The 26466-nt window shown below is 42.8% G+C and overlaps 1 protein-coding gene across 3 annotated transcripts in view; it reads right to left on the bottom strand.

Moving 5' to 3' along the window:
* LOC122562558 (small G protein signaling modulator 1-like) overlaps positions 1-26466 on the bottom strand; it is a 137624-nt gene that overhangs the window by 12215 nt on the left and 98943 nt on the right. For all 3 annotated transcript variants that reach the window (XM_043715488.1, XM_043715489.1, XM_043715490.1), the window contains 6 exons: positions 25505-25569; positions 22986-23131; positions 20371-20499; positions 17077-17259; positions 11647-11718; positions 3-1139 (listed from right to left, as the gene is read on the bottom strand). In XM_043715488.1, the coding sequence (XP_043571423.1) occupies positions 3-1139; positions 11647-11718; positions 17077-17259; positions 20371-20499; positions 22986-23131; positions 25505-25569 (1732 nt within the window). The remainder of the gene's footprint in view (positions 1-2; positions 1140-11646; positions 11719-17076; positions 17260-20370; positions 20500-22985; positions 23132-25504; positions 25570-26466) is intronic.

Raw genomic sequence — 26466 nt, 5'->3', positions numbered from 1 at the left:
ACAGCGTATATCACTCCAGTAGAGGAGGCTGGTGAAGATGCATGAACATTGTTCTCAGTTGTTGCTAACTGCTGACAAAAGCCTTCCATTTCCAGTCCCTCAGGGAGAGCTTGTTGTCCCACCAGCTCTTGTTGAGTCATATTCTCTTCAGTTTGAAACAAAGGAACATGAGCTTTTGATGCATCACCATCAGGATCTGATCCATCCACCACAGCGACTATTTCTTCTGACTTTCTGGGAAGAGGAATCAATTCAGTTTCGTTTGCCACAGAAACCACTTCCTCAGATCCTTCTGCTACCAGAATTACTTCCTCAGATCCATCCGCCACAGGAGCAACTTCCTCAGATCCTTCTGCCACAAGAGCAACTTCCTCAGATCCTTCCATCATAGGAACAAGCTTCTCAGACCCTACTGCCACGGGAACTGCTTTCTCAGATCTATCTGCAACAGGAACTACTTTCTTAGATCCATCTGTCACAGGAATGACTTTCTCAGATCCATCCACCACAGGAATGACTTTTTCAGATCCATCCGTCACAGGAACTACTTTCTCAGATCCATCCGACACAGGAACTATTTTCTCAGATCCATCCGACACAGGAACTATTTTCTCAGATCCATCTGTCACAGGAATTACTTTCTCAGATCCATCCATCACAGGAACTATTTTCTCAGATCCATCTGTAACATGAGCCAATTTGTCTGATCCCTCTGTGACAGAAATTGCACCTTCTGATTGTACATTCACTGGAACCACCTGTTCGGGTCCATCTGCTATGAGAAGTGTTTCTTTGGATCTTTCATCCAGAGGGAGTACTTCCAGTAGCCCTTCCAGGGAGGGTACCTTGTCCTGCAGCTCCTGTTGTGGAGGAAATTCTTCCTCTGCTCTGTATACCCCACCACCCCACCTTTGTGCCATGGTATGCTGGCTGCACTGTATCACCTCCTCTGTGCTGAAGCTGTGTTCAGAGTAGCCAGATGCCGTGGAGAAATTGCGAGAGGACGGGTGTCCAGAGTCTGGTGAACAAGTGCCATTTGGCACAGTGCCATTGGGAATGGGTGCAGCCCGTTTATCACTGTCTGTGCCCACTTCTTTCTCCAGTTGTTCACCCTCAGCCTCTTCCACAGATTCAAACACCTGAGAGCAAAACAAATACCAATAAAGGTTACACTGCAAGTGGTAGTGTTCCAGTGGTTGTAACTCACATCAAATAGGCAGCAACATCAACCTTCAAAGTTGTGTCCAGCTGAAAGCCAACTCAATCTCAGACTCCAGCTGAAAATGTGTTGCTGGAAAAGCACAGCAGGTCAGGCAGCATCCAAGGAGCAGGAGAATTGATGTTTCGGGCATGAGCCCTTCTTCAGGAACCTTCTTCTCCATTCCTGAAGAAGGGCTCATGCCCGAAACGTCGATTCTCCTGCTCCTTGGATGCTGCCTGACCTGCTGCGCTTTTCCAGCAACACATTTTCAGCTCTGATCTCCAGCATCTGCAGTTCTCACTTTCTCCTCCTATCTCAGACTCCAGTCTAGTTTAAAATTGTGAAGCATTTTCCTACAATTGAGTTAAAAAAAAAGAACACATTCCCTTGTGTTTTACCTGGGTTTGGGAGCGGTTTTCAACTCTCAATCTCGTGCACAACATCTCTACAACGTTGGTGACTCTCATGTGGCTTGATTTCTACTGACCGTTCTTTTTCAGTTCTTCCCTATATCTAGTTTGTTTTCTGACATTTAAATTCTAATTGTTGAAATACATTTCCCTGGTTGTATTTTGTACTTGGTAAGGAAGATGAATGGTAAGGGGGTAAAAGGTGTGACATTATTTTTAAAACATAACTTTTTTTTGGTTTCAGTTGCTGCAATTGTCTGCTATCCAGCCTCGGATGACCGTCTGTCTGGAGTTTGCACATGCCCCCCGTGTCTGCGTGGGTTTCCTCCCACAGTCCAAAGATGTGCAGGTTAGTGAATTGGCCATGCTAAATTGCCCATAGTGTTCAGGGATGTGTGGGTTAGGTGCATTAGTTAGGGGAAATGGGTCTGGGTGGGATTCTCTTCAGAGGATCGGTATGGCCTTTTTGGGTCAAATGGCCTGTTTGCACATTGTAAGAATTCTACAATGAGTCTATGATATCTCTGGCAGCTTTCCAGTAGCTCACTTCAGGGGGCTGAGATGGTCTGGGTTGATCTTTTAATGCCAGGAGGGACCTCAGCCTATGTAAAGAAATAATTTGCACTTATCTGACACCTACTATGACCTTGACACCCCAATGTGCTCTACTGCCATTTAAGTACTTTTGAGATATGGTTATTGTTGTAATATAGGGAAAATGTGCAGCCAGTTTGTGCACAGCAAGCTTCCACAAACAGGCAATGGGATAAGTGGCCAGTCAGTTTTAGATGGTAGTTAAGGCAGAAACGTTGACAAGGACACAATGGATAACTCCATGGTTCTTATTTCAATAGTGTAATGAGATCTTTTAAGTGTACAGTTCACAGAGCCTGTAGAGATGTATGCCAGGCTGCTATGGGAGGCAAGGGAGGAGATTGTTGGGGCTCTGATGGAGATATTTAATACAGTCTGTAATGATATAACACAATCGGTTCTCATGCAATCTCACGTTACATGAAAAATCCGCAATAGCTACGCCATTTAAACTAATGGGGCCAGAAACACGGTATAACCAATACAGGTAAGGAAAGTTCACATTCTACAAATAATGGTCTAAATTCTTCAATCACGTTAAAGCCAATTCGCATTGAATAAGCGTACATTGTAACAGAACCAAGTGTACCTTGCTGGCCACAAGTGAACAGCTAGACGACTGAAGGATAGCTAATGCAGTTCCTTTCAAGAACAGCAGCAGGCACAGGCCAGGTAATTACAGACCAGTTACAGACTCACATCAATGGCAATTATTGGAAATAATTCTGAGGGACAGGATGAATCCACATTTGGGAAGGCAGGAATTGAGCGGGACAGTCAGCATGGATTTGTTAGAGGGAGATCCTGCCTAATTTAGTTGACCTGTTTAAAAAGGTGACTAAATGTAATGATGAGGGCAGAGCAGTTGATGATTCAACAAGGACTTTAATAAGGCCTTTGACAAGGTGCAACATGAAAGACTGAACCAAAAGGTGAGAGTCCATGGGATCGAAGCAAGTTAACAAATTGGATGCAAACCTGGCTTGCAAATAGGCAAAGATGGAGGGTTTTCTTTGATTAGAAGCCAGTGACCAACAGTGTACCACAGGAATTGGTGCTGGGACACTTGCTGTTCATTATGTACATTAACAACGCGGATGTTAATGTAGAAAATATAATTAGTAAGCTTGCAGATGAAATGAAAATGAGTAGTGTTGTTGAATGTGAAGAGGATGGTCTCAGAAACAGTCTGATATTGATCAGCTATTAAATTGGATGATGGAATGCAAAATGGAATTTAATCTCAGTAAGTATGAAGTGATGCATTTTGGCAAGTCTAATATGAGAAGGGTATACATAATGAATAGTAGATCCCGAGCAATACTGAGGAACAAGGGGACCTTGGTGCAAAAGTCATTGAATCCCTACAATGTGGAAACAGGTCAATCGGCCCAGCAAGTCCACATCAACTCTCTGAAGAGCATCCTATCTAGACCCACCCTACTACCGTAAATGCAGATATCCTTTAAGATGTTAGCACAGGTAGATAGGGTGAGGAAGAAGGCAAATAGGATGCATGCTTTCATACATCATGGAGCTCTACAGCACGGAAACAGACCCTTCGATCCAACTCGTCCATGCCGACTAGATATCCTAAATTAATCTAGTCCCATTTGCCAGCACTTGGCCCATATCCCTCTTAAATACTTTCTATTCATAAAGCAAACCAGATGCCTTTTAAATTATGTAATTGTACCAGCCTCCACCACTTCCTCTGGCAACTCATTCCATCAACACACAACCCTTTGCGTGAAAAAGCTGCCCATTAGGTCCCTTTTAAATCTTTCTCCTCTCACCCCAAACCTTTTCCCTTAGTTTTGGACTCCCCCAACCCAGGAAAAATACTTTGTCTATTTATCCTATCCATGCCATTCATGATTTTATAAACCTCTATAAGGTCACCCCTCAGCCTGTGACGCTCCAGGGAAAACAGCCCTACTCAGCCTCTCCCTATAGCTCAAACCCTACAACCCTGGCAACATCCTTGTAAACCTTTTCTGAACCTTTTCATGTTTCACAACATCCTGCCTGTAGGAGGGAGAACAGAACTAGACACAATATTCCAAAAGTGGCCTAACCAAACCAATGCCCTGTACAGCCGCAACATGACCTCCCAACTATTATACTCAATGCTTTGACCAATAAACAAAGCATTCTAAATGCCTTCTTCACTATCCTATCTACCTGAGACTCCATTTTCAAGGAACTATGCATCTGCACTTCAAGGTCTCTTTGTTTAGCAACACTCCCCATGAACTTACCAAAGTGTAAAAGTCCTGCCCTGATTTGCCTTTCCAAAATGCAGCACCTCACATTTATCTAAATTAACCTCCATCTGCCACCCCTTATCCATTAGTGCATCTGATCGAGACCCTGTTATACTCTTAGGTAACCTTCTTCACTGTCTACTACACCTCCAATTTTGGTGTTATCTGCATGCTTACTAACTATATTTTCTATGTTCACATCCAAATCATTTAAATAAATGATAAAAAGCAGTGGACCCAGCACTGATCCTTGTGGCACACCACTGGTCAAAGGCCTCCAGTCTGAAAAGCAATCACCACCATCCGCTGTCTTCTACCTTTGAGTTCCATATCCAAGTGGCGAGTTCTCGCTGTCTTCCATATGATCTAAACTTGCTAACCAGTCTACCATGAGGAATCTTGTCGAACGTCTTACTGAAGTCCATATAGACCATGTCCACACTCTGTCCTCATCAATACTCTCCATTACTTCTGCAAAAAACTCAAACAAATTAGTGAGCCAATGATTTCCCATGCACAAAACCAAGCTGACTACTCCCTCATCAGTCCTTGCCTATCCAAATACATGTAGAAAAATTCACAAATAAGGAAGTCTTGTTGCAACTTTATACAGCACTGGCTAGACCATGGGCAGAATACTGTGCCGTTCTGGTCGCCACACTATCAGAAGGACATAATTGCACTGGCGAGAGTGCAGAGGAGATTCGTCAGGAGGTTGCCTGGGATTGAAAGTTTCAGTTATAAGGACAGACTGTGTTTGTTTTCCCTGAGCAGAGATTTCTAAGACCAGATAGCATCGGTTTAAGGTGAGAAATAAATGGTTGAGAGGGGATTTGCAAAAATAAAATTTCAGCCAGAGGATGGTAGAAATGTGGAACATGCTGCCTAAGAGGGTGGCAGAGGCAGATACTCTCACAACATTTAAGAAGCATCTGGAAATTATTTAAAATGCCAGAGAGTAGTACGCTAAGGATGCTAAGGACCAAATGCAGCTAGATGAGATTGGTATAGTTTGGTGCAGGTTGTTTGGCAGAGTGGGTGGGCTAAAGTAGCTTTTCTATGTATAACTCTATCACACTGTAAACATTTGGGAGTTGTTTACCAGTAAACTCCACTGGCTGGGATCGAACCAGAAAACCTGTCTTATTTGATCAACAATTCTGTGAAAAGGTTTGATACCCCATTCAAAAAATCGTAACTCTTTCAGTAATGTGCTGTTAGCCAAGACTACACACTCAAGACCCTGGAGTGGGACTCTATCCCACAATCTCCGAAGTCAGAGTGCAACCCAAAGAGCCATTGTTGAACCTAAGAATGAACTGGAGCATAAAATGGGACAATCTGATCCTGTTGGATGAGTTGCCGGGGTTACAATGACCCCCTGTATTAACAGGTTGTTCAACCAGAGACAGGGGCCATCACAGAGACGCCCAAACCATTCTTAACCACACATGTTCACTTTAGAGAAGGAAATACTATGAGAGCAAGCAAGAAGCAAACAAAACATAATATATTCCTTCTTAGACCAAGAGCCCAGATGCCAATTTAGTGCCCAAATATTTTTGTTGTGACCAATGAACACAACAAAAACCAAGAGTCTTTCCTGATATTGATGTTTAGTTCAGTGTTCTGACCCCAGCACTATGTTCCTTTTATAATAATATTCACTTTTCGTCCCCATGTTATATTCACTGCTTGAAATGAGGTGAATGCCAGGTGCAGATGACATCAATGAATTCTGGGTCCAGTTACTATTTGCTTACCCATGAACCTGACTGAGTTTGAGTGTCTAGGATCTCGAAGCCAATCAGCAAACTCAAACGCTTTCCAAACTTGAGGTGAAACACTGGACATGTCAAAAGACTGGTGAAGGGAAGCTGACTGAGTGACAATTTAGGAGCAGGATGGGAGGCCTTTAGGGCATAGATGAAAGCCACCAAACATACAAAATATTCCCGTTGCACAGGCATTAAAACATCTGTGGAGGTCAACATGCTCGGATTGGGTGGAGGAGCTGAGAGGTTCAGAGAGTCATAAGACACAGAAGAGTCTCTTCAGTCCATCAGGTCTGTGCTGAGGATGGGTGATCCATTCAGCATTTTGTGATTGAGCAGCTGAGAGACGATCTGCACCAAACCTTTCCACGGGAGCCTGACCTGGTTTGATGGAGGCCAACAGCTTGTTCATCTTCCCCATGGAACTTTATCCCCCCACTCCCCATCCCTGGTCCTTCCATGGAAAGGGTGCCTGGTTTACATGAGGTGACTCTTGATGGCATTTGGGAAGGCAAGGTTTGCTGGAGCCAATTAGACTTAGCCTGAGTGGACCTCAGGAATTCACTTCATTTACTCAGATACGAGAGTGACAAGGACCTAATTAACAATGAGCAATGCACCTGTCCCTTGTGTCGACACCACAGCCTTTGCAGAGTCTGACAAGCAACAGGACATACAGTGAGTGCTTTGGGATTAACATTGATGAACAAGTTGGGTGTCTAATCCTGAACATAATATCTGTCACTATGGCTAAAGGCATTATGTAAACAACACTTTAAACACAGCATCTTAGTTAATGCAAATATTGTTGACTTTTAATCACTATCCAGCTAATGTAAATACTTACATTTAATTATGTATCACCATAGTTCCAATTCAATGCTATTAAATCACTACTGTTGCCACAAGACATAATGTGCTACCAAGTATCAGCATTTAAAGACAAGTCTGGTTTTTATCTCCCACACTATTAAGTGCCTTCTCATCCACTGTCCCCAGTCCCTCAACTTTCTCACCTCCTCTGCTGGAAATGCACTCAGTCTTGGATTCAGTCCCTGCGGCAACACTATAATGCAGATCACCTACTCATTCCAGCCCCAATTCTCAACCCTAAGCAGCACCCCTAATGAAGGTGGCCATGCTAAGGCTGCAGGGAGGAGGGAGGGCCTAGTACAGAAAGACCTGGGCAATTGGAGAGGACACCCATAGTGGCAGTGTAGAAGGATCCTCCTCTATGGGCCATGAACCTTCAGGAAATAAGGTTGAGCCCAGAAGCCATCTTGGATGTAGATGGTGGACTCACCACAACAGGGGGTGGATTGGTGGGTCTCAAATTCCTGGCTCAAAAATGGCCATCGATAGGCCAATAAATTACCCTAATTGGCTGTTATCTATGGTTGGTGGGTGAAGGAGCATCTGCTGAACTTGCCCAGGCTTCTGGCTTGACACCTTTACTTCTTGCCTCCCAGGTAAAGTTCAAACCCAATGAGTCTTTAGTCAGAAAATCATACTTTCTTTGTCTCTGGAAGTACATTGTTGTCTATTGCACTAATGTTTCCTGTACCACCAATGGTTTTGGGTGGCCTCAACAAGACTGGAAGTTAAGGGATCAATCGCTGATTTTTTAAAAATTCGGTCATAACAAAATCAATTACTGGTTAAATGTAGAGGAAAGTATCAGTTATGACCTTCTTTTGATTTTCTCATTCTTAACTAAGAGACATATAGACCTCACAATTGCAGCTTATAGGTGAACATACATTTATCTGAGAAGTTGAATGTGGCAGGAAAACTGCTATTTAAGGCATGAAAATATAAACAGTTAAAACTCTCTAAGTTTGAAAGCCAAGCGGTCAGAAGCAAGACCAGGCTGTGGGGTTCACTGCCGCACGGAAAACACATGACAGCACAACTATGTTAGCATAAAGCATGAAATGGCCCTTAGTGGCCAACTGAATATACATGGGAGAATCTAATTTCATCCCTGGTTCAGTTTTGGCTGGCTTCCCTGTCACCACATCCCTGACCTCACACCAATTTTGACTCTAGGAAAGCAACAAGTGTGAAGCATTAAGATGGGGTTATTTTAAGAGAAAGGTGGAGTTGAGGATGATCAAATCAATCACGATCCCACTGAATGGCAGATCAGACTTGATTGGCTGAATGGCCTATTTCTACTCCCACATCTTATGGTCCTTTAGTCACCCTTCCTAGCTCACCCCCACCTTATCCAGGGTCATTAGGGCTGTCCAATAAATACTGGCCCAGCTGGTGATGCCTACTCCTCATCAATGAACATAGAAATCTCTTTGGCTTAGTTTCAATACTCATTACAGTACATGTTAAAAGAGCTATTTATACTAAAGCTATTTAAGTCTTTTCCAAGACAGAATCTTTGGATGTGTTCTATTTTCTTTAGTTCTCTGCCCAAAGGTAAGTCTGCCTCATAGTACTGAGAGCTCAACTTGGGTGGGGTAAGAAGGCAGTTCAAAGTGCACCCCAGGGTTCAAGTCTGTGCTGTTAGTACCAATTCATCCACACCAGCCATCCAGTGTACTGAGCCAAACTTCTCCCTGTCAGGCAGCTACATTCTCTTCTGGTGTATTTTACAGTGGCATCACCAACAACCACCACCTATGCAAAGGTGATGAATTACAAGGACAAACTCGACTCTTCGGAGGATAGATGGATTGTACTTTATGGCATGTCCTTCACTGGTGAGAGATCAGCTCAGAAGCAAACTTCAGTTAAACTACTTCTCATGAATAAGTAAAAGGGCAGCCTGTGGTCACCCTCAATGAGGATGCACTTCAAGGGTGTATTACACTTATTCCTCCCCATGTCAATTTTTTTTGCTTTTTTTTGATCCCAATTTTCTCCTCTTACAGTACCCTGGTAACTTCAGCATCTCCTGGAGCTGGACACTAAACTGGAATCTCTATCCACATTCTTGTTCCTCATAAAAGTGAGATGAATAGCTGCAGCAAGAAATCCCTACCCAATTCTTCACCTCCCCCTTCTCATTCCTCTTTCACTTTTCAGGAGAGTATTTTCCACATAGCAGTACAACTCTGACTGAAAACTTGAAACTAATTCAGGGGAGGAGGTACCTAGCCTGAACCTCACCACTTTTGGGTGTCAATGGTTTCATTTCATTGATAGCGAGCTCTGGGATCAGGCCCTAGCTGACGCGATGGCCACAGAAGGTGTGATCAGAACGTGGACAAACAGGCTAACAGTCAACTGCAAAAACCCTTCCAAATCTTAAAGTAGTTAGATTAGGACACCTGAAATGTTGACTTCTCCACCTGCTGATGTTGTCTGGCTTGCTGTGTTCTTAAAGACTCTTGCTTGTCTACCTTGGATTCCAGCATCTGCAGTTTGTTTTGTCCCTAATTCTTAAAGTAAGCTGTAAGGCCAATAGTTTCCTGCTCAGCCAGAACTCTGTGGTAGGTACAGTGCAACAACCGCCACACATTAAAAGACTCCACATGTAACTTCTTGCCACTGGCTACAAGCTCTAAGCTCTACCAAGCACTGTTTAAAATGCTTCTGAAAAACCGTTGATGATTTCTCTGTCATCTCGAATGCATGCCCAGAGGAACCCGATTTAACCTTCACTGCCCGCACTCCCCCTCCACATCACAATTTCACCTTGTTGCACTTTTGTCATCTACAGGTTCAATTTCTCCAATGGTTTTCTCACAGGCCTCCCAGTGCCACCTATCAGAAATTCCAACTTATTGAAAACTCAGTTACCCAATCAATCCACTTTCCTTTATTCGCATATCATCCCTGTCCTGACTGAGATCCACTAATCCCTTATCTTCCAATACATTCAAGGTAAAATCCTCCAATGTCTCACCCCACTCTCTGTCTGCACCATCCATCTAATATCCCTGCCATGTTATTTGGCTCCTTGACACTGACATTTTGTGCGTGCTTCAGGCACACAAATAACCTCAGAAGACCTTTGCATTTTTCTGCCCATCTGCATATCTGAAGCTGTCCAAGCCACATTATAAATATGAGTAATCTATTTCAACCCTCTCCTAACTCTCCCAATATTGGTACAAATTTAAAGAGGGTCCAAGAGCAGACAGATGGGCTTGCTCAGGTTATAAAGCAACTAAAAAAGCATTTTTGAATTCTGAGTTTACAAATGGAGGGGTAGAGTACAAGAGTCAGGAAATCATAAACTTTTACAGAAGTCTGGGTCAGCCATTGTCAAAGTTTTGTGTCTTATTTTGGGTACTGCACTTTATGGAGGATGTGAAGACTTTGGAGAGGATGCAGAATGATTTACAAGAATAGTTCCATTGATGGGGGATTAAAGTTTGTGGAATAGTTCGTCTTGCTATTCCTAGACCACGGGAGAAAACTATTTCCATTCTCTCCTTTTGTACAAGGAAAAATACTTTAGTGAATTGGGCAGCTAAAGACCCCCCAGGAGTTTCGAACTGGCACAGGTTAATCATGGAATGTATCCCCCTTGACTTCCTCACAAATATGGTGCACCAAAAAACCGAATTATTCTATACAATATGGCAGCCCTTTTTGAACAGTATTGACACAGATATTTTAGCCATACTGTCCAGGGCTTTTGTCTGGCTGTGGTATTGGTTCTGGCTGGCCCGGGGACCTCCAGGAGGAAGAATCCCGTATTAATACAGGTTTTATTGTGACTTGATGTAAATCTATTTTGAGCATGTACTTAGCTATTTAATTATTCTGTTGTTTATTGTTAGTAATGTATGATATCCTATTTTATGTTTTGGTTGTTTGTAGGATAGATCAGTAGTTAGTTGGGTTTTTCTCTTTTTTGTTTCGGTTATTATTTATTTCTTTTTTTTCTCATTTATTTAATTTTACATTGGTGTGTATACTTGTTTGTAGTACTTTTGTAATTTTGTAAAAAAAGTCTTTAAAAATTTCCTTTTTTCAATAAAAATACCTTTTTAAAAAAAGAGGATTGGGAACAACTGAATTGTTCTTCAAAGGAGCTGACAACCTGGACGCACCAAATGGTGTCTTTCTGCACCAAACTATTCCATGATTCACAATCAGTGCTCAGCAGATGTCACCTTTATTCAACTTATCTATTTTAATTTTTAAAAAAAATCTCTCTCCATGTGTACAAAATGCTTAGAGTCAGCTCCTATGCTAAAGACAAGTTGGCCTTGCTGTTGAAATACAGGCAAGGGCTGCATCATCCAATCTATCCTGTGGCTGAGTGGTATTCTGTCACCACTGAAGGAATGCTTATCTTTGCAAACTGTAGGCAATGTAATATACTCCAGGTTGAGACTGCTAGTGCATCCATTTCCTCCTGCAGCAAAAACAACAAATGACAATAGAGACACCTCCAAACAGGATTTTAGAGAAAGGCTGGAACCTACCTGTGTACTTGTACTGGAATCACTCTGCAGACGCAAATGGTTCTGACTGTCTGAGCCGCAACTCTGTGAAGACTGGAAAAGGAGAGCAGAACACTTAGAGAAGTGAAGGGAAGAGAAACAGCACAATGAAACATTAAAACATCAGGTTTTTTTTTGCAATTTTCTTGCTATTTAGTAGATAGATTTTTTTTAAAAACTAGTTAAGTTGTCTGAAATTGGTACTAGCAACCTCTGTCCTTTGCAAGGTGTGAATGTCTGCATTTCTGAGTTTATTCTAAAAGGAATGAGAAGTAAAAAATAAAGACAATTTCAATGAGATCTGTTCCTTTGCACCATTTCAAATGTTGCTGCCAATCTAACAGTCCAACTATACTTTCAGTGAACCACGCCCTGTCTGTGATCTTTACCATTGTGATATTTCATGGTCTCAAGCTCTTAGCTACACAGCAGGAGCAGCATTTGAGGGAATCTGACTGGGCTGTTGTAACTAACTGAAGACTATCAAGGGTCACTCCATTTAGACTGTCGAGAGGGGGATTTTCATTACATCAGTCTGCTCTGAGCTGAAAAGTTAGCTCTTCAAAATGGAAGAGGGTGGTTACTAAGTCACTGCATCATATTTTTCCACTGCTATTCAACTTAAATCCCAAATGAAGAAATCTTGTGTTTATGAGGTTAAATGTTTCACTTTGCTGATTTCAAAAAGTGAAGTAGCTTTCTCCTGGAAATGGAAGAGCAGCCAGTGGTCAAACATCAACTATTTTCATTCTTTCACAAGGGGGCAACTACCCATGTCTGGGCTAGTATTTACTGCCAATCCCAGTTGTCTTGGAGAAGGTGGTGGTGAGCTTCTTGAATTGCCACAATCTGTAAGTAGACCCATAATGCCATAATGGAGGGAGTTGATCCAGTGACAGTGGAGGATAGCAATATCTTTCCAAGTCAGGATAGTGAGTAGCTTGGAACAGAACTTGCAGGTGGAGGCATTCTTAAGTATCTGCTGCCCTTCTTCTTCTGGTTGGTTAAGGTTGTGAATTTGGAAGGTCCTGTCAAAGAAGCTTTGGTGAGTTGCTGCAGTACATCTTGTAGATGACTGTTATTGTGTATTGATGGTGGAGAGACTGAATGTTGAAGGTAGTGGATGTGGTGCCAACAACTACACAGACCACTTTATCCCAGCTGGTGTCAGGCTTTGGGTATCTTTGGAGTATTCCATTACTCACCAGATTTGTACTAAGTCTAAATAGCAGACAGGCTTCAGAGAATCAGGAGATAAGTTAGCCCTCTAGATGACTTGAATTTAAAGGCCACTTAAAACTCAGGAAGGTCTAAAATTTGATTTGGATCTGAGTAAGCTGCTTCAAGTCTGCTCACATTGTTATGGGTGCTTGGATAACAAACAGGAGGAAGACAACAGGCCATTTTATTCCAGTCAGGGAATCAATACCTTCAGGATAGATGAGAAACCTGAGGTTAATAACATAAGCAACTTTCACTTCATGGTTATTTTATAACCTTCAATGTTACTGGCTAAACCCATACACTGCAGTAACGTCTTTACGTGTGACTATAATCAGCAGGTACAGTCAATGTTGGTTTCTCAGCTCAATGTTGGAAAACACACAAAGATGAGGGAGTGTGTATTCAGAAGCTGAGGCAGTAAAAGTGTCTCCTACAATATTCTTTCTTTGATCATATTCAGGTTGGGGAGTGGCGAGAAATATGGTTTTGTGTTTTAGGAGAATCTGCCCAGGCTAGATCGAGTTGGGGGGGCAGTAAACAAGTTTCAGAGAAAAAGAGAAGAGGTGGAGAGAGAAAAAGGAGAATGGGGTATGCATGGGGAACAGAGAAGAGAGGAGCAAGGTCAAGCCTCATAGTTGCACGGTATAAAAATCAGAACTGAGGAAAAAGTAGCCTGCTCCATTCACCATACATGCGCTGCATTAGCAGTGTGTATCATTTAGTAACTCAGCAAGGTTGCTTCCACAGCACCTTCCAAACCCATGACCTCTACCATCTAAAAGGACAAGGGCAGAAGATACAGGGGACACCACTACCTCCAAATTCCCCTCCAAACCACCCACAATCCTGACATAGAAATATATCTCCATTCCTTCACCGTCACCCTGTCAAAATCCTAGAGCTCTCTTATAAACATCACTACCATGTCTCTATACTCCAAGAGCTGCAGTGGTTCAAGAAGGCAGCTCACCACCACCTTCTTTAGGGCAATTTGAGATGGGCAACAAATCCTGGTCCAGCCATCAACATCCAGATCCTTGAGCTCAGTAAGGGAATGTTGGTGATTACCTTTGACAGGAGCCCTCGTCCTAACCTTTTATGCTTTGCAAATTTCTCTACTTCTGAGTCCCACTTCCTTCAAAGACTTACCTTAACTTTCTTATATATTACATATTCCCTGCTCAGGTTGTACAGTTCACAGCCTCTCAGTAATAAGATTTCACCTGCTCTCTGTCCCTACGCTTTTATATTTAATCTAACATCTATGGTTTCTTGTTATAGACTCATCAATTATTGGGGACTGTCCGTTCCTGTTTACTCTGTTCTATCACTTCATCATTTAAAAGTTTCCATCAAATTGTCTTTAAACTCCTCAGTTCTAATGAAGAAAGTCTTTTTCATGACAGAGAGCATTAAGATCAATGCCATGAGCAAGACTATATCTGTACCTATTTCTGGTGACCACTGAGATAAGAAACTGCCACTTCAGTTTATGTTACAGTGCTGGTGCTTAATATTTAGTGGGTGGGGAGGGCGGCAGAGTGAGAAGAGCCCCCGGAGAAAGATTGCTGTGGAGGGATAGTACTGCTCCAATTTGGTAATGGGAATCAATAGGAGCAGCAACATGAGGTTCCGAATGAAGATTGGATAAGAAGTCAGTAAGGAGGAAGAAGAAATAAGAACAGAAAATGCTGGGAAAAGATGTTATTTATGCTGTTGATGGGGGTCAGGGTTGGTGGTGAGGGAGTAATTAGAATACATGGACATAGTGCCGACAGAAAAGAAAAGGAGGGGCAAACAACAGGCATAATGATGATCAAACAGAGACAGTACCAGTGAAAAATATGACTGGTTGAAAATACATTGGCTGTGCTAAGAGCAAAGTCGAGAATATGGTGTTGGAAAAGCACAGCAGGTCAGGCAGCATTCAAGAAGAAGGAGAATCAACATTTTGGGTATAAGCCAATCATCAGGAAAAATATAACATTCCTGGTGAAGGGCTTGTGCCCGAACCGTCAATTCTACTGCTCCTCGGACACTACCTGGCCTGCTGTGCTTTTCCAGCACCACACACTCGACTCTGATCTCCAGCATCTGCAGTCCTCACTTTCTCATGTGCAGACAGCAACCCATGCAAAACAGAACCTTGGTTTGTGAGTGTGTGTAATAAACTTGAAGGAAGGTGCTCATGCTCTGAAATTGTTAAATTCAATGTTGAGTCCTGAAGGCTGACAGGTAACCAGACAGAAGACTCAACGGGCCAAAGGACCTCTTCTATACTGTTTTTTGCTATGATTCTAAGATGAGGTGTTGTTTCCCCAGCTTTTGTTGTTCTTCGCAAGGGCACTGCAGCAAGCCTGAGACAGAAATGTTGGCATGGGAACGTGCTAGTGTGTCAAAGTGGCAGGCAACTTGAAGCTCAGAATCATTTTTTTATGGAGTTACACCTTCTGCAATTACATGGGAAGGTGCCGTGGAGGTGGAGAGGCATTGGGAATGCTTACAAGGAATTGGAGAAGAATGTGTGTCTGGTGGTAGCATTCCACTAGTGGTGACGGAAATGGCAGTTTATAATCCCTTGAATGCAGAGGTTGGTGGAGTGGGAACTGAGGACCAGAGGGACCCAATTGCTGTTGTGGGAGGGAAAAGTGAGGGTGAGGGCCGAAGTGCAGGAAATAGGTTGGACACGGCTCAGGGCCCTTTCAACCACAGTGTCAGGAATCCTTAGTTGAGGATAAAGGCAGACATTTCTGATGGAGACGGAGAAACTGGGAGAATGAGACGGAGTCTTTATGTGAAGCAGTGTGTGAGAATGTACAGTCAAGGTAACTTTGGGAGTCAGTGGGCTTGCTACAAATATCAGTGGCTAGCCTATCCACAGAAATGGAAACAGAGATGTCGAGGAAGGAAAGGGAGGAGTCAGTGATAGACCACATGATGGTGAGAACATGGTGGAAATTGGAAATGAAATTGACAAATTTTTCTAAGTCTGGATGAGAGAGAAAAGCAGCATCGATGATGCCATCAATGTACTGGAGAAAGAGTTGTGGGGAGGGACCCGAATGTTCTACGTATCCCACAAAGAGACAGGTATGATAGGGGCCCATGCAGGTACCCATTACCACATCTTTGACCTGAAGAAAGTGAGGGGAGTTAAAGGAGGAGATCTTTAAAATGAGGACATGCTCAGCCTGGTGGTTTAGCCTTGTGGAAGCCTGAAGTGACCATTCTCCCCATGCAAACCGGACATCGAGACTTGGCGGGCTGTTAGCAATGGAAGGCAAACAGTGAGGGCAAATTTATTCCCACCCAAAGAATCATGTTCCAGCTACTAGAATATGTTCAGGAATGGGAATTCCCACTATTCTCTAACCCTGATAGCTTCTGAAGAAGGGTCACCCGACTCACAACGTTAACTCTGCTTTCTCTCCCCCCAGATGATTCCAGACCTACTGGGTTTCTCCAGCAATTTCTGCTTTTGATTACAGCTGCCTGTAATTGAACTTAACTAACTTACCTTGAACATCAACATTTCCCAAAATAATATTCTGTCATTCATTTACTTGCAGGTTTACTCTCATACTCATATCCCCACTTGATCAACATTTTGGTTCCTCTTTTCTGAATTCTAAATTGCTCCCAGTCCTCAGGTTTGCTACTTTTTCTAGCAATTTTATATGGAACCTCTTTGGTTCTAATACTACGCTTAATTTATTTTGTTGGCTAGGATTAGGCCATTTTTAAAAATTGTGTCCTTTGGCCTGAAAGTGTTGAAATATATGCATTTGTTCTAAAAGTAATAATTATTGCCAATACACTATCACATCTTTCAATGAAGTTGCCCAGCTTTTTGTAGCCAATCCACCTCTTATACTTTTGTCATTTCCTCTGGTTAGATTTAGGATCTTAGATTCAGATTGGACTTCATTTTCTCTCTTAATGAAGAATCCTATCATGCTTTCGTCACTTTCTCCTGAAGGATCTCTCAGAACAAGATTATTAATTGCCTCCTTCTCATTGCACAAAACCAAATCTAGGATAGCTTGTTCTTTAGTTGGTTCCTCGATTATTTGTTTTAGCTACATTAAAGATGACACGTAAATGTAACTTGCTATTGTTATAGCAGAGTTGTCTGTGGCCCTTTCCTCATTTATTCAAGCTCCATGCACCTCTCATGCTGACCCTCACCTCATTGCTTACTGTTGAGTCTCGGTGAAGCATCCGTTGCATCTGAGTGTCCAGGCTGACTGCGGAAGAGCACTTGGCTAACGCTGCCGCATGTGACTCTCTCTCCCGCTGACGGACGACCGCTTCACAGGCCATCCACTCACCCATGGTCTGCTCATAGCTGGTTCGAATCTTATCATCAACCTGAGGTGAGAGGGAACAGGAATGGTCTTGAAAAATACCGGCAGGTTCTGCAGTACATACAGTACAGACATAAATTCATTTGATTCTACAGGTGCTATCACCCCAGCGTTTGATACTCCGAGCCTGGGGCTTTCCACTGGCAAATGCTGCAAAGCTATCATGTGGGCCCTGTTGGAAGCCATTCCTATTCTGATTGAGCACCCCTACTTTCTGCCAGTGGTTTGTGAGGTTTAGTGAAGAAACTTCCCAGCTTAAGACCCTGGCACCAAAGCCAATACTGCAGTGTAGAAACTCAGGGATAGGAAAGAGTCCAATAGTGGGCAACTTGACCACAGTGGAAACCTCTTATTAAAGTTTCAATTCAAGAAAAGCAATGCTTCAAATATCAACAGGGTTAAAATTATTTGACTTTGAATATCTAAATCCAGTGCGCAGACTCCATTTAATGTTTTGAGCGGGGTGGTGAAGGGATGCAGTGAGGGGTTGGTGGAAGCCAATATGCTCAATGGCTTTGAAGGAAAATTGGGTTGGTTCTTGAGGAACTGAACCCTTCAAGGCTTTGGGAAGAGAGTGAAGGAATGGGACTGACTAGATTGCACTACAGCACATTGACATATTCTCAATGGGTTGAATGGTCTGTGCTACAATAACATATGACCAGAAGCATGTTTTAGACTGACTCCTACTTGTTAGCACTGCAATACAGGAGTTAGTTATGATACCCTTGTCTCAAATTTAAAATTATCATTCTTCTGTTCCAATACTTCAATAGTCTCATCCCTTCACATCTCTAATTTCCTCTAGTCCTAGAACCTTTCAAGTATCCAGCCTAGGTAAAAACAAGGGCTGCAGATGCTGGAAACCAGATTCTAGATTAGAGTGGTGCTGGAAAGGCACAGCATCAGAGGAGCAGGAGATGTTGCCTGAACTGCTGTGCTTTTCCAGCTCCACTCTAATCAAGTATCCAGCCTTCCTTGGCTTCTTGTACTTCATCCCAGCATTGCTGGCCACGTCATGAATTGTATAGGCCCCGAATTCCCTGCTTTTACCTCTCTGACTGTCTCTCATCAAAGGACATGTTTTAAAACATTTAGCAGAGCATACTCAAAGGCCAAATGGCTTAATTGTGTTCCTATGTCTTATAGTATATTGCAACGTTCAGAGGGCAGGAAGAGAGTGATCGTAAACTATTACTTGTTATTTAAGATTGTGTTACCTTGCTTAAATTCTTTGTAAAATGCACTCTTGCCAATTTTTAAAATGGCTGCTAACATACAATAACCAAATTGACTTCTTCCAGAAATGTCCAATAATTACCAGGACTAAAGCGAACATGTCATTCCTGGGATGTGACACTCTTTGCATAGTATGAACATTTCAACCAATCCAGCGAAAAGGACAAGTACAAAAGATATCATCCTCAGTTCTGGCCAATGGAGATCACCAAAACCCTTTATGCTAGACTTAGTGTAAATGGCTCCACAGTTATCTGCTGTAAAATAAACAATGGCTGCTGAAGAGGAGACATCAAAATCCACATCTTTAATTGAGTGTCTCAATTCCAACTCCACTCACATGATTGAAACTGGTAGCTTATTTGAATCATCTTTAACTAGACAACTTTTGCTTCTGTTCATCAGTTTGCTTGTTCCACCTGAAGATTAAGCCATTCCAAGCTACTGAAAAACTTGCCTCTGATTTCAATATCACTCATTTATCTGATTCTTGTAAAGAAACCAGTGTTTGCCTGCAAAGTGAACCAATTCCCAGCTCATAACTCGCTTGCCTCATTATAAATTTGACAGAGTCTGAGGTCCAATAAAAGGGATTTCTTCGTACTGTACAGCCAATTGAAAGAAATTCAACTGGATAATCATTAACTGAATTCTCTAATTCATGCAAACTAGCTCTGATATCTTTGATTTGAAGCGTTTTGTAATTTGTAACTTCTTTCCTTTCCTGTTTCTTTTCTGTCTTTTTTGTAAGCATGTGTGTGTGAATGTGTGTGCGAACCATTCCCCCAACTTTTTGAATGCAATAATAAACCCTACTTTGTTTTCACCCAAAACAATTTGCTATGGATAATTTTGAAAATTGGACTTCACAAACAAAAATTTTGACAAACACACCAAAGCATACTATTTTAAAAGGGAAATGAGGAATCAGAAAAGGAACTTAAAAATCACCCGCTTTTATGGGCAGGAGAGGAGAATAGTGAAAACCATCTCTCCCTCTTACCTGTGTCAATACCCTTGCACGGCATTAATACTTACCTGATTATTCTCGTATGCAGAGCCCTGAGACACTTCACTACATTAAAGGCACTAACCAAATGCAGACTGTTGATGTTTGCTGGAACCAGTGATGTACTGACTGCACTGAGCCTATTGTATTGGTCCAACTTGTACAGATGGTATAACTAAGTATCTTTATAATCCTAATATGAATGAATCTGGATAATGTTTGAAGGTCTTGCAACCCACCAGAGTGAGCTTTAAACTGGACAGTGTTAAGGCTCCCTCTCCTTACATGCTAATGAAATAGCAATCATTGCCTTGTTTTCCTGAAGTCATCTTATCAGTTTGTCAAGTTGTCCATATCAGGCCATTTTGCTGCATTAGAGGCACATTCTAAATGTAGGCTGCTGTTGTTGCTTGCTGGGAGCAGTGTATTAGTCCCTGAGCATTGCTACTGTCTTGAGCTAGTCTTGTGTGTTTTGGATGTAATGTATGAGGGAGCTTTAAGCTCTTCCCCAGGCTTACTCCTCCTGAAACTCAGGAAGATCCTGATCAAAGGTCATTGCTTTCAGTTTTGAGATTGAGGAAAGGATGATAACAAAGTGGGCCTATATAAAGCGAACAAATTGAAAGCAGAATTATTCAGGGATGGGCACCAACATGTCTGAACCACAAGGAAATCATATTAGGATATAAATAAATCAGGATAATTCATAATGTACTCAGTCTAATCCAAAATAGTCTTTGAAAATACAGGAGAAGGATCAAAAATAATCTTTGAAAGAACAGGAGGAGGATGGAAGGACTGCTCCTTAAAATCTTTTATTTCTAATGTTACACTGACAAAATAGTATGGCATCTTTGAGTTACTAACCTCCTTTCTTTCAACCTCAGTCATCCCAAATTGATAGTGTCCCAGGAGAAATGGCCACACCTCCTTCCGAATCTCCATTTCAATCCCACCATAGTAAATGAGACGCAAGAGTTCCTGTTCTTCATAGCTCTGCAGTTGTATTTACAAAAATTGTGACAGTTGTAGCGAAAATGACAATCAACTTTCACCATTTGGTTTTAATATCTGAGGCAAATTTTAGCATTTGCTTTGAATAACAAAGGAGACAGAAATCAACTTGATCTCATAACAAGGATTCTGAAAGCTCTTCATTGCCCTGTCTCTCAACTTGAAAGTAAATGCTTAGAGAAAAAAAATCACTGTTCATCAATAAATCAAGGTTATCTGTGAGCTCTGCCATTTCTGAGGAAACAGGAAAACAGCTGTTAACAACAGCAACAATAGGTTGAGGGAAGTGGGGGGGAAGGGGTGATGTTATAACTAGACTTATTAATTCAGATACCTAGGTGAGATGGTGGAACTTGAATTCAATTAAAAAATCCAGAATTAAGAATCTAATGATGACCATGGAACAATTATCACCTTTTTCAATAATATCCTTTAGCGAAGAAAATTGTTGTCTTGTCTGGTCTGGCCAACATGTGACCCCTCAGCCACAGCAATGTGGCTGACTCTGGGCGGATGGTGGCTCAGTGGTTAGCACTGCTGTCTCACAGCACCAGGGACCCGGGATTAATTTCAGCCTCAGGTGACTGTCTGTGTGGAGTTTGCACATTCTCCCCGTGTCTGCGTGACTCCCATGCCTCAACCGGATTCTCCGGTTTCCTCCCACAGCCCAAAGATGTGTAGGTCAGATGAATTGGTCATGCTAGGTTGCCCATAGTGTTAGGTGCATTAGTCAGAGGGAAATGGGTCTGGAGGGGTTACTCTTTGGAGGGTCGGTGTGGACCTGTTGGGCCGAAGGGCCTGTTTCCACACTGTAGGGAATCTAATCTAATTTTAACTGCCCTCTGGGCAATTAGGTATGAGAAATAAACTTCATCCATATCCCTAGAATGAATAAACCAAACTGCTGAGACTTAGGTTTCACTCTCACAGCTCAAACTTTGAGCTACAGCTGCCAGTATCCTCCTGCCCGTATAGATACCATTTCAGTATTCTTGTTTTTAAGCTTATGTTGGATATAGCATTTTCTGATTTTTATTGTACTAAAAACCACTCGTTCAATTCAAGAAAATCTTGATCTTGACTCTACAATTTGATCTGGTTAACTCAAACTAAGTGTGTTAGCTATATGTTAAAACCTAAAAATATTTGTTGGACCGAGCAAGGGGGGTGTTTAAAATGTGGGGAGCCAATCACCACTCCTCACTTGATTGTACCAAATTTAATAAGCAATTCTAATGACATGGTGACCGTGTATTTAGAGCAGAGAGTCATTCATTGCCTAATGTCTAAATTATTTTCTCTTCTTCTCCAGGTTGAGCACCTCCTGCTTTAAGACAATTCCAAAGTGGCTCAGTGGTTAGCACTGCAGCTTCACAGCGCCAGGGACCCGGGTTCATTTCCAGCCTCGGGCGACTGTCTGTGTGGAGTTTGCACATTCTTCCTATGTCTGTGTGGATTTCTTTCCACAATCCAAAAGATGTGCAGGTCAGGTGGATTGGCCATTCTAAATTACCCATAGTGTTAGGTGCATTAGTCAGAGAGAAATGGGTCTGGGTGGATTACTCTTTGGAGGGTCGGTGTGGACTTGTTGGGCTAAATGGCCTGTTTCCACACTGTAGGGAATCTAATCTAATCACCCAACACAATTCCCCAAATGGTGAATCATACACAGTGTCTTTAATCACATGAAATTACGCAGATCTACAGTGTGATATATGCCATTAGTCTTAACTGGACTGGGTTCATTACGAGCTTCCTCCCACTCTTCCTCATCTCACTGAAGTTTCACTGTCAAAATTTCTGTTCTTTTCTCCTTGTGTGTGCCTATCAATTACTTCACTAATGAAGGAGTCAAAGGGCATGGGTGTGCAGGCTTGGTATTGGAGTCGATGCCATAGTCAGATCATCATCATCTTGTCAAATGGCACGGCAGGTTCAAAGGGCTGAATGGCCTACCCCTACTCCGAATCTACATTTGTGAATCTAGATTCTTGGATAAATATCTTTATTCAATTTATGGTGTCACAGTTGAGCCTGAAGCTATCTTGGCCTCATGTTCACATGTTTCCTTCAGTAGTGAATGAAGGGGAAGTGTAACCCTGATTGTACTGTCCAAGGTTCAGTAATGCTGAATCACAAAGACAGCACTTGGACAATGCCCAGTGTTAGTATAACTGTGACAATGTGGGTGTCAACATCTATTGTTCCTCAGAGAGTTAGCGAGAAGGCGGCAGCTTTGACTCCTGCATACCTGGAGTAACATTGACCTCAGGGGGGAATGAAAATAAAGGATTGAATTTCCCATTGCCAGCCACTGATGGTTCCTCCATTTATGTAGTGACAGGTATTTGCACAGATACCTTTACAGAGAGACAATCAGTCTCATCTAGGTCTTACAGCTCCCAGGGATGGCCACACTGCCCTCAGACCTGCTCTGCTCAACAGCCACGACTTGTTTCCCTACGCACCGTTTTGTCCTCCAGGTAGGTTTGCCAGATCTTTTTCGTCAGGCCGCAGTCTGCGTTAGCCAATGTGGCCGGGCAGATGATGGTATGGTTGACAAGTGCGGAGAGGTGGGTCCTGACGGTGGACAGATGCCTGCAGTAGGCAAGCCCTGGGAAGCAAAGGAATGCATGCATGAAGAGAGAGCCAATGTCACATCACAAACCCTACCTGCTAAAACTCTTCAGAGGTGATACTGTCTGAATTCACTGCTCAAAGCCCAACATGCTCCCAGAAACAAAAGCCCAGCTAAAGAAATGTTTTGCTTTCTCCTGGATGGAGGAGATCCCGCGTGCCCCCATATCTTCTCAAGTCCCCATAACTGTATCGAAGCAGAAAATTTACGGGTTAGAATTTACAAGGAGGGGCTCCCATGCCTCAACCTAAGGTGCAGCCTTGACTTAGATAGCTTGCCCTCTTCCAAATGTTTAGGTGCTAGCCATTTAGTTTATCAGCCTCCAGGAAGAGGTCCCACCTCATAGTATTGGCAGCTACAGGCTAGCACTCTGTGCACTAGCAACACCGAGCAGGATCGACGTCCACTACGGATACTGCAACTGAGCCAAGCCATGGCATTTAGCAAAGGATACTGAGCACTCAGGCAAGTCCAGGACCTCACTAGGAGAATAAGGCTTATGCCTAAACAATCGATTCTCCTAGTCCTCAGATGCTGCCTGACCTGCTGTTTTTTTCCAGCACCACGCTCTTGACTCAGGATCTCACTAGGATCAAGCTAACGGGTGCCAAAAAGAGGGGATTCTTTGCGGCAGACATCTTGGAAAGGACTGGGTGCAGTGTGGATTTGAAGAGATGGGGGCGAGGCTCTAATTGGCATTGGGTGAAGGAGATACGTGTTTCATCACTGAGCAGCTGGTACAGCAGACTTCAGGGTTAAATCTTCCTGGCTGCATGACGGGCGTCTCCCAGCCTGTTATATAGGATTGGCAGGTGGGATGAGGCCATGAACAGGACAAAAAAACTGCCTTCTTTCAGGCCTCAAATTAACTACAGGTGGACAACTCATCTAATGGCTCTCCAACCACCCATACAATTGATGGTACGCATCCTAATTTACCAGTCTGCCTGATAGTTTTCCCATCCAAGGATATCTTGTGCATTGCAGGTCCATGAACTAAAGCTGTATCAGTACACAGTTGGTTCTGATATAATGTGATAATTCGGTTCTCATGCGATCTTGCTTTATAAGAAAATCATGCAATAGCCACACCATTTAAACTAATGGTTAGAGACAAAAAACTGTAAATGTTGGAATCCAAAGTAGACAGGCAGGAGGCTGGAAGAACACAGCAAGCCAGACAGAATCCTGATGTTGTCTGGCTTGCTGTGCTTTTCTGGCCCCCTGCCCATTTAAGCTGGAATCTCATTATAGCCAATACAGAGAAGGAAAGTTTGTGTGTTCCACAAATAATGGTCTAAATTCTTTAATCGCGTTAAGCCAATTCATGTTGAAGAAACATGTACTATAGCAGAACTGATTGTACAAGCACGTCCCATTTTCCTCACAACCATGGGATCAGATGCAATGTTGGCTTCACACCTAACCGATATTTGAAAAATGTACCATTCCAGCCAAAAACAGCCACTTTTTCTCACATGAATTATCAATATCAATAATTATGAGATAGTAAATGATTATCACACTTAGATTACCATAAACAGTTTTGGTCTTCTTAGTGGAGGAAGAATATATTGGCATTGAAGACAGTTCAGAGAACGTTCACTAGGTTGATTCCAGGTCTGGAGGGATTATCTGATAAGGACAGGTTGAGTTGGGCTTGGAATCATTGGGAATTTAAAACAATGAGAAGTGACCTTATTGAAATATACAAGATCCTTAGGAAGCTTGACAGGTTAGAACTGAGAAGTTGTTTCTGCTTGTGAGAGAGTCTAGGACCAGAGGGTGCAGGCTCAGAGAAGGGGGTAACCAATGTAAGACAGAGGTAAGAAGGAATTTCTTATCTCAGGGGTAGTGAATCTGTGGAATTCTTTATAGCAGGGGGCTGTCGAGGTTGCCTCATTTAGTATATACAAGGTTGAAAGACAGATTTGTAATCAGTAAGGGAATCAAGGGTTATGGGGAAAGGCAGGAAGGTGAAGTTGAGGGTTATCAAATCAGCCACGCTCTCACTGAATGGTGGAGTGGGCTAGATCAGCTGAAAGGCCTACTTAACAGGGCTGTGCTCCTCCCAGAAGTGTATATGGTTCAGGTGGATAAGGAGTAGGTTTGGTGATGCTCATGGCATCACAATGGGGCAGGCTGGTCAGAGAAATCAGCCCTTTCTATGCAGACATTCAAGAGCTTGTAATTCAAGTTATACATGCTTATATTTAGGTATTCTCTTTAATGAATTGGCCAAAGAATGCCAAAATGTACCACAGCTTGTTTTCTGTAACAAAGCACTATAGATAGAAGCATACTGCTCAGGTAAATGCCCATATCCAGGCTGATCTTCCTGATACATACATCCATAGAATGCCCTCGAGAGGATCTGATACTTCATGTTGTCACACAGCATCTTCAGTGGTGCCCTGGAAGAGACAGGTCACAGTAACACTGATACTGGAAACAATACTGGGGACATCCCCTTGGCAAATGGTTTATGTGGTTTATGTAATCAGGCCAGTCACTGAGCAATAATCAGTCACAATGTCAGGAGCTTTCTGAACAACGGTGTGACCCGCACCCATCCCTCGGTTACCCATCTCCCTCAGACCCTCATCCCCTCTCAGTGATCTCCACCCCTCCCTCAGGTACCCTCCCGCCTTCAAAGCCCAATCCCCACCCCCATTATCCATTTCTCCCTCAGACTACCACCGGTTCCTCAGACACTAAGTCTCTCCCTCAGGCCCCCTCCCTCTATCTCAGACTTCCCCAATTCAAACCCCACCCCTTCGTCAGATCTCCACTCTCTCCCTCAGATCCCCATCTCCACCTCTGACCCCACCGCTCCCTCAGATCCCAGCCCTCCCCAGACCCCAGCCCTGACTTTAGCATCCATTCGAGTAGTAGCTATTATCTTATTTCAACATCTCATCAGAGAACCAACACCTTTCACACTGAAACACTCTGGCAGCACTGCACTGCATTGTCAGCCTGGACTTTTGAGCTCAGGCTCTGGAGTGTCTACAACATGCAGACTTTTTCATTTTAGTTCATGAAAATTTCCATGCTGAATACAATGGGATGTTACAGGTTAACAGACTGTCAATGGCAGAGATCTAGCATTACAACAGACACCTAAGATGCAAAGCCTCAAGCAAAGTAAACACTGATTCAAGGGTTAAACTGAATTTGAGAACGTGTCCCTCTACACAATCTGAATTTTAAGAAGCTCAGGGTAACAGCAGTCATTCCTGATGAAGACCTTAGACTTGAAATGTCAACTCTCCTGCTCCTCGGATGCTGTCTGACCTCCTGTGCTTTTC

Source organism: Chiloscyllium plagiosum, chromosome 25, assembly GCF_004010195.1.
Source record: "Chiloscyllium plagiosum isolate BGI_BamShark_2017 chromosome 25, ASM401019v2, whole genome shotgun sequence".
Taxonomy (NCBI): domain Eukaryota; kingdom Metazoa; phylum Chordata; class Chondrichthyes; order Orectolobiformes; family Hemiscylliidae; genus Chiloscyllium; species Chiloscyllium plagiosum.
Note: the sequence above shows the minus strand (reverse complement) of the source record. Positions and strands in the feature narration are given on the sequence as shown.